The sequence below is a fragment of the Salminus brasiliensis genome, chromosome 23 (assembly GCF_030463535.1).
Source record: "Salminus brasiliensis chromosome 23, fSalBra1.hap2, whole genome shotgun sequence".
Taxonomy (NCBI): Eukaryota; Metazoa; Chordata; class Actinopteri; order Characiformes; family Bryconidae; genus Salminus; species Salminus brasiliensis.
In genome coordinates this window covers 4,176,881-4,189,314 of record NC_132900.1, presented here as the reverse complement: position 1 = coordinate 4,189,314, position 12,434 = coordinate 4,176,881, and the positions used below count along the sequence as shown (strand labels likewise).

General features: G+C 44.5%; 1 protein-coding gene across 1 annotated transcript in view; it reads right to left on the bottom strand.

Annotated features, from left to right (window-relative positions):
* Nucleotides 1-12,434, bottom strand: part of mpp7b (MAGUK p55 scaffold protein 7b) — a 62,639-nt gene that overhangs the window by 47,708 nt on the left and 2,497 nt on the right. The window contains exons 2-5 of the mRNA XM_072668902.1: nt 11,370-11,488; nt 6,025-6,106; nt 3,214-3,290; nt 2,508-2,651 (exon numbers count right to left, since the gene is read on the bottom strand). Coding sequence (XP_072525003.1) covers nt 2,508-2,651; nt 3,214-3,290; nt 6,025-6,106; nt 11,370-11,488 — 422 coding nt within the window. The remainder of the gene's footprint in view (nt 1-2,507; nt 2,652-3,213; nt 3,291-6,024; nt 6,107-11,369; nt 11,489-12,434) is intronic.

Sequence of the window (12,434 nt, the reverse complement as noted above, 5' to 3'; positions counted from 1 at the left end):
TGTCAAACAACAACTGCTTTAAAGAACTCTTGTAAAAAAAGATCTTGCACAACCAACGCTTTAAAGAACCCTTAAAGAATGTTTCTAGAACAATTGGCTCAAAGAATTCTTGCAGAACCTCTTACAGACCCCTTGATGTTGTTTTTAAGAGTCTAGAACCATTGCCTTAAAAAAAAAATTGTCTTAAAAAATCATTGTCTTAAAAAAATCTTGTAGAACCCCATTTTTTAAGAGTGTAGATCCGTAATCTTAAAGAACTCTTGGCTTAAAGAATTATTGAAGAACCCCTTTCAGACCACTTAAAGAATCAAGTTTTTAGGAGTCTAGAACCATTGACCATAAGTCTATCAGGGCTTTAAACTAATTTTAAACAATTGCTTTTTAAGAACTCTCATAACAAGAAAAACTGCACAACCAACACCTTAAAGAACCTTAAAGGACTTTTCTAGAACAATTGGCTTAAGATTTTTTTGCAGAACCTCTTATAGACCTCTTGAAGAATCTTGTTTTTAAGAGTCTAGAACCATTGACTTAAGTAAGTTGGGTGCAAGGGGTTTTAGAAGAACACCCTTTAAGAGTGTCAAACAACCATTGCTTTAAAGAACTCCTGCACAATCATTGTTCTAGACCAATTGGCTTGAAGAATTCCTGCAGAACCTTGTACAGACCTCTTGAAGTTGTTTTTAAGAGTCTAGAACCATTGACTGTGCCAAAGCCTGTAGGGTGAAAGAGTGTAGATCAATTGTCTTAAAGAACTCCTGCAGAACCCCAGTTTTTAATACAAAGTGTTGAACCATTGTCTTGAGGAAATCTTGTAGAACCCCAATTTTTTAGGATCCATCGCTTTAATGAACTTCTGAAGAACCAGGGTCCTTCTGGAGCACAGCTATGAAATTTGGCATGAATTAAACATTAAAAGTTTTTTCTTGAACATTTCCGTTGAAATCCATGGCGTGACTGGACAGGCCTTTGGGGAGCTGGCGTGGAATGACCCATCAGGTGAGTTCAGTAGTCAACTTTTTCCATTAGCTTTGGATGACAGCGAATAGTTAAATGTGTTGGAAACAAATGGAGGGAAAACTTATTTCAACAAATGTAAAATTCCATCATTCAGAAGGACGCCGTCCGTGTCTCAGGTTGTAAGCTCTGTGTTTTCTCTATCAAACTGCCTCAGCCGGCCCAAAACAGGCCGTCCTCGCTTTCATTTGACGAAGCTGTTGCTAACTAAGACGTCCGAACGCACACATTTTTACCGGACTGCTCCGATAAACTGACTGACGGCGTGTAAACGCAATTCTCGGACGAAAAAAAAAGCAGAGCCTCTGGTCCTCCACTCCAATCAAAACGGTGTCAGGAACAAGGAGGAAAGAAAAACATCCAGCGGAGCGTGTAGATGGCACACGGGGACTCTCGGTGAAGTGAGTGATAAACTTTCCATTCTGACTCTGGAATTCATAAAGGAGCTTCATTCAGAAATGACAAGCTCCCTCCAGCGCTATTTGCCAGATGTTCGGTGGAAGAACTTACAAAATAAAATAAAAATAAAGTAAAACATTTTAGTGGTCCTGCCTCACGATGGGCCGGGCGCCACGATATGCGTCAGATCACCGGCAATAAAAAGATAAACCTCGTTGTGAGGTGCGCGTGTTTAACTCGGGCTGTTGGGCCTTCCAGAGGGCTGTTTAATGTTCCCCATTTGTACATGAAGCGCTCTATCTAAGAAACATGTATCCTGAATGTAGCCGAAGTGCAGATGGAGCTTCGGGGAGATGGAAAAAGTGATCGTTGAGGTTCTGCAGAGGGCAGCAGGGATCCAGGCTCTGTTCTGATCATCTCCATTATTACAGCCTGTGTCCATGTGTGTGGCTTCATAACGTTCTGATGATTACAGTTGAAAAAAAAAATCCCCCGTAAAACATCCCCAAATAGCTCGTACCCTCATTTCAACCACACACAGCATCGCGCTTTCAGTCAGTAAGTAACTCCTACAGGGCCGTATTAGACATGGGCAACTGATGGCTTTCAAATGACCCTCAGATCTTCAGTGGAAGGCTGCCACTAGTTCAATGTCCTATGTGAACAGCTGCTCCTTCAGAGGTTCTTCTCAAATCAAGGGTAGTAATAGACAGGTTTGTTGGCTAATTTGATTGCATTCAGCAATCACAAAGACAAAGTTAGTGAGGTCAGCTACTGATGCTGGATGATGAGCTCTGCCGAAGGTACTGGATGGAGCACCACCATCCATCATTCCACTGCTCCACAGCTCAATGCTGCTGGGGGGGCTTCATACCCCTCTGCTAGCTCACGCCTGGCATTAGGCAGCATGGTGCCTTTAGGCTAATGTACTAGCTAATGCACCAGAGCATCCCATTCTAATGGCAATGCAATCCCTCCCAGTCTAATATGACTTACATTAAGTGTTTAGTACTTTACTGGTTCTTCAGCGGATGAAGATGTTCATTTTTGAGAGAACGGTCAGGTATTCCCATGACCCCAGAGAGACTGACCAGCGGCTCTTTGCTTTTGACCAGCCGGATAATCCTGATGGAGTCTTCCTCGTCCTCATCGACATCAGCAGGCAGAGGTGGCAGTGGAGGAAGTTTGGGGTCATAGTCCTTCTGGGCGACAGCATCGTGCACTGAGAGGAGGTCCTGAAAGAAAAGTGGAACAAGCTCAAATCAACTAGGTTTATTATGAGGGGGGTCCCGATCAGGCTATTTTGCCCCCCTGCTCAAATTCGAGTCTCTTAATGCTGAGTATGAGCTGGAAACTATCTAGTAGTGGGCCAGATGGGTATAAAGTCCCCCAGCATTGAGCTGTGGAGCAGTGGAACTTTGTTCTTCAGGATAAAGATCCAGTACTAAATAGGGGATGAGCTGCTCTTGTCGCTAATTGCAATCAAATCCTCACAGCAATACTCCTCCAAAATCTAGTAGAAAGCAGAATAACCTTTTTGGAATTTTGGAAGAAACAATGCATGGTGTCCCAATACTTTTGTCATGTATTTAGAAGGGGGGAGTGATCAGGAATTTCCATAACCATAACCAATAATACTAAACTACTGTCTAAAGCCTGTTCCTACACTCAGTATTGGGATTACTACAGGGATAATTAGGCCCTTAGGGGAACCAAGGGAATCATTTACGTTAGTTATTTGTGTCCTTTTGTATTTTCCGAATATCATAAAACCCTAAAAAAAAAAAAAAAACTTACCTGAACATGAGGTTTGGAAAGCAAACGCAGCAGCTCCACTATCTCTGGTCTGGCCTCTGAAGTTCGCAGCTCCTCAGCTAACTATGAAAAGACCGCGAGAGCGTAAGAGTAAGTAAGTGTTCTCCACTCACTTATGAGCTTTCTTTACTGCACAGTATAAGCAGTCCAAACTGCCCATAAAGAAATCATTGGAGTCTGTGTGGTTAACCCATGTACTGCCAGCCCAGTCTTTGTGCCTGTTATACCATAAACTAGACTTCTGCTATGTTAGCATTATGCTGGTTCAACCAAACATCATGAAAACACGTCCACAGACAGAGGTCGGACAGTACTGAGTGTACGGCTGATTTAACGAGACACAGATTATTAGATTATAAGCAGTGCTGATAAACTGCATAACACTCTAACACTGCTTTTACTACTGCTGACGTGCGGCGCGGCCATCTTGGACTTTGAACTCAGGGATGGCGAGGCTCTCCGGGTAGGAATTCCTCTTGTGGGGGGCCACTCTAGGCGAAATGTCCTGCCTGGTACTTGGAAAATCTGATATCCCAGTCAGGTCTCAAGTCATGGATACCAAGGCGAGTCTTTTATTAATGTTAATCAAGCAAGTGTCAAGACCTTCAATCTGGGATCTAAGTCGAGTCATGTGACTCGAGTCCCCCAACGCTGGGAATCAAAGGTGGTTTGTCTATAAATCCATCTTAGCAAGTGAAATTGCTCCTCTAGTCTGGTCTAGTCTAGATCTAGTCTAAATATCTGATAGGTCTAGTTTTATATTGTTGTAAGAATATTATAACATATTTAAGTGATGAGTTTTCTGATGTAGAGAAAGTATGTTTGTTTGTTTAAAGAACATTTCTTGACCAAAGCTCAATATTTTAGCTCAATATATATTATTTCTTCAATTTCTTAAACTTTTAAATGATAAAATCTCCTAAAACAAGCAAAAATCCATTAAAAGTAAGTTAAGTAATCTTGTGAAATTACTACAATAATCTCAAAATGAGATACATTAGATGTACAGACTATATTTAATATAATGTTATTTATTTTAGTAATATTTATTATTTAAAATAATATTTATTTCCATTTGATTTATTTAATTTATTCATATCAGAATTTTCACCCATTTTCTCCCCAATTTGGACCGCCAACTACCCAACCCGTACGTACTCTCCCCCCAATCGCATGCGATGCCTGTGGCACTAGTGAGGGGTACCAACACACGTCCCCTCCGATGTGTGCATAGTCAAGCCTCTCATTTTCCGAACTGCCATCGATGCAGCATCACCAGGCAACCGTCCCGCCTGAAGGCTTCGATGCACCAGCCCCCAAATGCCAGTGATGGCCACTGGAGGGATATGGGGGGAGAGAGAGCGCCATCTACCCAACGGCCAACGGTGCTCTGTATGGGACTAGCAGCATAACCGGGATTGGAACCAGCGATCCTCTGATCGTAGGGACAGTGCCTTAGTCCTCTGGACCACTATTTTTTCACATTTTTTTGTCATATTTTTTTATTATTTTTATTTATTTATTTATTCATAAATAAACCAAATAAACCCACCCGTTCATAGCTCCCCCTAGCACTAGCAATGCTCTCGACGCTAATAGGGTAAGAACATGACTCCAACATACATGTAAAGTCAGACACCACCTCTCTGAGAACAGCACCAAATCCGCAGCTCCACTGGCTTATAGACGGCCGTGCCGGGCTTAAAAGTTATGAGGTGAGAGAGCACAGCCAACTGTGCTTTCTCAGACTCCGGCTGCTGATGGCAAAGCAGCATGGCCCTGTGACCCAGGACTCCTGGGTCATAGCGGAAGCACATTAGAGCCACCCGGAGCCCCGGAGCACCTTCCTTTTTTTAGGAGTGCAGAGAAAAAGCAGGTTCTGCACCTTAGACAACCTCAGTGCGGTTCTGAATGTCACCGGACCTGACATTAAACATACATTAAACAGCCACAACTGAAACGTTACACGGAGCCGCGACGTCAGGAAAATGCTTTTAGCAGCTCAGCGCTCCAAAACGTCCTCTTTGCTTTCGCTCGGCGGAGAAGATGGAAAGAGATATCGTTTGAAAACCGCCGCTCGCTTTAATGAAATACGGTGAGCGATCACGCTCGAGAGATAATCTTCTGTTTCGGCGATCACCGCAGAATTGAACCCAAACCAGCTGGAGCCCAGCTGAGGGGATAATGGTTTTTGCAAGTTTGGCCGAGGAGACAAATGATTAGTGCGAGTTTCGTATCTAGAAATGTCGGAGGTTGGGTTGATATCCCCTGAGGGACAGGAACCGAGACACCAATGCAAAGTTCATCAGAGGATTTTCTACCTTGTACATTTATTGCTGAAAGATTAGGAGCTCTGTGATGTGTGTAACATCCTGCCCGGCTCCGGCGCAGTCCGGCAGGAGGAGACGGGCCTAATACACTGCTGGTGTTTTAGAGGGAGCGGGTGAGGAGGCTTGGTCCCAGTCCAGCTCTGAAATACACTTGCCAACAGCAATCAAGAGAACTGAGGCCATTGTGTATAATCTGTGTGTGTGAAAGAGGGGGTTGGGGGGGGGGGGGGGGGGGGGAGCGAGCGAGTAAGTGAGTGAGTGTGTGTACATGTAATGTACTGTGTCTGACTGTTATTCTTTTGTCCTGACTGGTGCTCCTTCTCAATATACCTCACCCTGACAGCAGCCAAAGGCAGGCGGCCTCAGCGGAGAAACTCCACCCAGCTCCTGGTGCTCTGTCTCTTTTCCCCCTCAGCTCCTACTGACTAGCAGACAAACACAACGACCTTCCTCAGGAGACCACTCACCTCCCGGGCCAGACCCTCAGCATCGTCCTGGATCGGAGTAGGCCGACGGGCCGCGAACCTCAGCAGGCTTTCATGGAGCTAGAAGAGGCGAGAAGAGGACTGGCGGTCTCAAATCAAGATAGAGATAGTTACACTAAATGGACTAAAGTATTGGGACACCTTCTCATTCACTGCTTCTTCTGAAATCAAGGGTATTAAAAAAAGTTGATCCTGCTTTTGTTGGAGTGACTGTCTCTACTGTCCAGGGAAGAAGAAGGCTTCCTACTAGATTTTGGAGGAGCATGATCACCACCCCACCTCATCCTGGGGGGCTTTAGACCCCTCTACCCCATGCCTGGCGTTAAGGGTTTATCTAGGTTTATCTCCTCCAGAGAGTCCTTTTCTATTGGCAGTGCTTCTCTACAGGGACTAGACAAGCTGAATGTGTGCATTTGCACATCTGTGTCAGCAGTAGTTGCAGCTTAAAGCAGCTGTGTTTTTTTATTAAAAGGGGTGTCCACAAACATTTGGACACAACGGGAAAAACAAAAGCTCTCACTGAACTGATGAAAAGTCAGAAAACCTTTAAAAGACAAGACAAGAAAAGCATTAGTGTTGGACACACCTCCTTTAAACCATCCATGCAGAGAACACACACACACACACACACAGGGTAAAGGGCCTTGCTCAAGGGCCCAACAGTGGCAGCTTGCCGAGCCCGGGGTATCGAACCCACAACCCTGTCATCGATAGTCACCACTGCCCCATAAAAGGAGCCTGGGCTGAAACACTCCTTATGACTTCAGTGTAAATGGGCGGGGCTAAACTACAGTAGGCTGAATAGTCTGATCTACAGCATGCTATAGTATAGTAGATAGTCGCCGTATGACAGCTGTACGGGTTGGGGAGACAGTGGGACACTTGCTGAATTTGGAACTGCTGCCCAAACTGCCTGTAAACCTGTCTGCATTCCGTCTGTTCGAATGTTTATGTGTCTGTCTGTCTGTCTGTCTGTCTGGCCGTCTGTCTCCTGTGTGTCTGTCAGAGTCACTCAGCCTACGCATTGAGAGTAACAGGGAAAAAAGAAGCCGCTGCGATTTTGCCCAAGAAAGATGTAATCATATTTACAGGCCGCACTTCTCTAAAAGCTCTCGTGTAAAAAGGACATGTTTTATAACAGCTGGATTAAATAAAACAATGTCAGCTTTCTTTTTTTCCTCGTAGACGATGCTGGCCGCCAAGCGCAGCCACATGTAGGCCGTGGGTCCGGGCAGTTTCTGGCCCTAGAGACTGGATCTCCGAACAGAGCCTACATAACTCGCACATAAAAAAAAAAAAAAAGCTCCCTCCACATGCTGATCGTGTCCCTCGCTCGGCACTCGGCCCTCCGGCCAAATCTCACACCTCATATAAGACCGAGCCAAAAAAATATGCGTCCGATTTCAAAATATTTCTGAACGTCGGGCCACAAAAATCTGCTGCGGTCCCTTCGGCCACTGCGGGCTGGGGGGAAGAGCTGAGATTGGGGAGGTTTAGATAGGGATGACCAGACTGGAAAATTAATTCCTGAAAATGAAACAGACTGTGCCTTTAAGACTGAAATATGTAAATGAGCTTTGCTCTGATTGGCTCTGTATTTCACTCTGGTGTGTGAGTGGAGAGCAGAGTTCTGTTAGTGTGAGGAGTGGGAGTGTCATATAAACTCAGGCTGAGTGGCCATGGGAGGAATCTTCAGGTAAATCGACCTGTGATTGGGGTTAGGGTTAGGGTTTAAGGTTGGGGTTAGACACAACTGTGATTAGGGTTAGGGTTAGGGTTAGGGTTTAAGGTTGGGGTTAGATTGAACTGTGATAAGGGTTAGGGTTTAAGGTTGGGGTTAGACAGAACTGTGATTAGGGTTAGGGTTTAAGGTTGGGGTTAGACAGAACTGTGATTAGGGTTAGGGTTTAAGGTTGGGGTTGGACAGAACTGTGATTAGGGTTAGGGTTTAGGTTTGGGATTAGACAGAACTGTGATTGGGGTTAGGGTTAGTCTTTAAGGTTGGGGTTAGACAGAACTGTGATTAGGGTTAGGGTTTAGGTTTGGGATTAGACAGAACTGTGATTGGGGTTAGGGTTAGTCTTTAAGGTTGGGGTTAGACAGAACTGTGATTAGGGTTAGGGTTTAAGGTTGGGGTTAGACAGAACTGTGATTGGGGTTAGGGTTAGTCTTTAAGGTTGGGGTTAGACAGAACTGTGATTAGGGTTAGGGTTTAAGGTTGGGGTTAGACAGAACTGTGATTAGGGTTAGGGTTAGGGTTTAAGGTTGGGGTTAGACAGAACTGTGATTGGGGTTAGGGCTAGTCTTTAAGTTTGGGGTTAGACAGAACTGTGATTGGGGTTAGGGCTAGTCTTTAAGGTTGGGGTTAGACAGAACTGTGATTGGGGTTAGGGCTAGTCTTTAAGGTTGGGGTTAGACAGAACTGTGATTAGGGTTAGGGTTAGTCTTTAAGGTTGGGGTTAGACAGAACTGTGATTAGGGTTAGGGTTTAAGGTTGGGGTTAGACAGAACTGTGATTAGGGTTAGGGTTAGGGTTTAAGGTTGGGGTTAGACAGAACTGTGATTAGGGTTAGGGTTTAAGGTTGGGGTTGGACAGAACTGTGATAAGGGTTAGGGTTTAAGGTTGGGGTTAGACAGAACTGTGATTAGGGTTTGGGCTAGTCTTTAAAGTTGGGGTTAGACAGAACTGTGTTTAGGGTTAGGATTAGGGTTTAAGGTTGGGGTTAGACAGAACTGTGATTAGGGTTAGGATTAGGGTTTAAGGTTGGGGTTAGACAGAACTGTGATTAGGGTTAGGGTTTAAGGTTGGGGTTAGACAGAACTGTGATTAGGGTTAGGGTTTAGGTTTGGGATTAGACAGAACTGTGATTAGGGTTAGGGCCAGTCTTTAAAGTTGGGGTTAGACAGAACTGTGATTAGGGTTAGGGTTTAAGGTTGGGGTTGGACAGAACTGTGATTGGGGTTAGGGTTAGGGTTTAAGGTTGGGGTTAGACAGAACTGTGATTAGGGTTAGGGCCAGTCTTTAAAGTTGGGGTTAGACAGAACTGTGATTAGGGTTAGGGTTTAAGGTTGGGGTTGGACAGAACTGTGATTGGGGTTAGGGTTAGGGTTTAAGGTTGGGGTTGGACAGAACCCGGATGTGGGTAAGGGTTAGGCCTACAGTCATATTGTCTTGGTCTGTTGATTATCATGATAACATGGGCTTCTTTGTGTGTGTGTGTGTGTGTGTGTGTGTGTGTGTAGAGGCTGTGTTACTGCTAATACCTCCCACAACAGTGAAGAGTAAAATCTGCTACTTTTTTATAGCTGTGAGGTAAATCATGTCACCTGATTCCAGCTCATTAGCATGCTAGGCTGGATTTGGTTTTGTTCTGGGAGGCAGTATTATTGCACATTTGCCTGTAGGAACACAACTCACTCCTATTACAGTCACATGGCAGCAGGTTTGGGGGGGAAAGCAGGCTTCTCTTCGTGCACATGGAGCGTAACCTTTTAGCTGTGTGTTTGTGTTCTCGGCTGAGATGAGTTCGGGGTATGTCTGGAACACAGCCGGCGCGCTGAGACCCAGTATATCAACTTTATATATTTCGGCCTCATGCTGAAGTGTTTAGCCCGTAAATTATTTCCTAGCTCGTCTCCTGAGAGCCTCTCGCCAATGCAACACTTGTTCTCTAACAGGGTGCTTCAGCAGGTGTGTGTCTATGTGTGTGTGTGTGTGTGTCTTGCAACAGCTTGCGAGGCCTATGCATACACTCCTAGGAGAATCAGGGATGGCGATGACACTGAGTAGCGCATGGCCTCAGACCTCATTAATGCAGAGAGCTTGTTCGGCTCGCAGCAACAGCAAGTGTCAGACACCAAATCTTAATTTTAATGCATGATTAATGTATGTAAAGGGGAATTCCATCAAAAAATATAAAATTCTACATAATTAGCCTGATAAGGTGTAAAAAAAAAAAAGGTGTCATGAACGTTTTGGTGTGAATCGCTCCATTCCAGAGGAAGTAAAAAAAATCCAGTCATGGCGGATGGATACAGGTTGTGTGATAAAAAATAATCCAAAAAACCCCATATAATTTAACTAGGGATGTCTCGATCTCATCAAGCGGTTCAGGTTAGGGGCCGAAACAGGCCTATTTGAATGGATCGGGCATTGGCTATTTTAATCCCGACCCAATTCCCATTCTTTGTTTTATCCACAGTGTTCAGAGCGCCATCTAGTGTCCTCATGGCTCCATTAACAAACATTAGCCCCAGCCGGCTGCAGCAGCAGCAGCAGTGCGGACGTTCTCAGAAGGTAAATAAAGGAGTTGAGGTTCTGCAGTGTGGAGCTATCTTACAGTGGAACCTGAAAACAGACCATAATATCTTACCCTTTATAAAACTCTCACTGAAATGCTCAGTTTTACCAGCGGGAGAACCGCAGAACTGCTCACTCGCCTTTCTCTGTTTATAAACCAGCTCTGAAGAACCCATTCAGAACCGAGAGGAGGCTAACGCTAATGCTAATGCTAACACACACACACACACACACACACAGCACATTCACCCACTATAAACCAGCTATTACACACCAGCAGACCAACAATAACCACAGATATCAGTCCAGAGTGTGGACCACCACTACACACACAGGCGGCTCAGTGATTAGAGCACTCTGGGTTATTGATGACAGGGTTGTGGGTTCAATACCCGGGTTCAGCAAGCTGCTGCTGTTGGGTCCTTGAGCAAGAGTGTGTATTTGCTCAATAGTGTGTATGTGTGGGTATGTGTATGTGGCTCCAGGTACCCGAACATGGTTGTCCACAGACCAGCTGAGCTTTAATTTGGGGTTTTATCACATCCAGACCCCCCTCCCCCCTTCTGCCCTCTTTCTCAGCGTCGCAGACAGCATGTGCTGGACTCATTAGAGGCATCTGCCAGCACATGATGCTACTGGGTGTGTGTTAGCTGCTGCATTGTAGGAACGTTTTTGCCCTCCACTGTTACTGACAGAAAGCAATCCCACTGATTCTGCTGCCGTCCACTGATTTAAGAAAAATTGGTGCTGGGGGGCTTGAAACCCCTCTATAGCCCACGCCTGGCATTAGACAGCATGGTGCCAATAGGGTCATCATGTTTATCTGCTGCAGAGAGTCCTGTTCTATTGGCTGGACTTCTCTACAGGGACTAAACGAGCCGTGTGTGTGTGTGTGTGTGTGTGTGTGTGTGCATTTGCTCATCGGTGTCAGCAATGGGTGCAGCTTAAAGTAGCTGAATGCATTCATTAGAAGGGGTGTCCACAAACATTTGGACATGTAGTGCATGAGATGCACATGTTAACCTTGATGAGCACATGCAGAGTGTTGCCCATAAGCATGTCCTGTAGGAAGCTGCTGTCCTCCGTAGCGTCCATGTAAGACTCCAGGCCGTACAGCAGAGTGACCAGCAGCCTGCAGGCACCTAGAGGAGCGTAGAGAAGAACACCAACACACACCCGGTTAATGACTCTGAGCAGAAATACAGAACTACTCCTAAAAGTTTCCTTAAAGAACCCTATTTAAACAAATCAGGAACCATGTCAGCATTTAAATATAATGGAAGCAGTGCTTTTACTAGAGAACCCTTGAAGAACCCCTTTTTTAATAGGTCAGCTACATACTACACACTGCCACCCCACCGGTTATGGGTACAAAACCATGTCAGCTCAAAGAACCCTTTGAATGCATAACTGGTTCTTTGCCTATTTAATGGTTCTTCATGTACTGTATGTACAAAAACAAAAAGGGTTCTCTGACTCTGATAACATAATTTTAATGGTTCTACCGTATGACATTTCGTCACCATAGAACCACCAAAGAACTCTTTAACCAGGCAAAGAACCATTTAAGCATTCAAATGGTTCTGTGAACTGCAATATATCTAGGTTACTGGTTCTTTGTCTGGTTCTTTGTCTATTTAATGGTTCTTCAAGTACTGTACGCAAAGTAAAAAGGGTTCTCTACCTCATAACTGTTTTTATGGTTCTACCGTACGACGTTTTATCACCATAGAACCACCAAAGAACTCTTTAACCAGGCAAAGAACCATTTAGGCATTCAAATGGTTCTGTGAACTGTAATGTATCTAAAACCAATTATAATGTGTCTAGAACTATTCTGTTTCAGAATGCGTAACTGGTTCTTCGCCTATTGAATGGTTCTTTATGTACTGTATGTAAAGCAAAAAGGGTTCTCTAACTCATAACTGTTTTTTGAAATGGTTCTTCTGCATGACATTTTTCACCAAAACAAAGAACCATTTAAGCATTCAAATGCTTCTTTGAAATGTAATGTATCTAGAACCAATTATAATGTGCCAAAAACCATTCTGTTTTCAGCTCAAAGAACCCTTAGAATGCATAACTGGT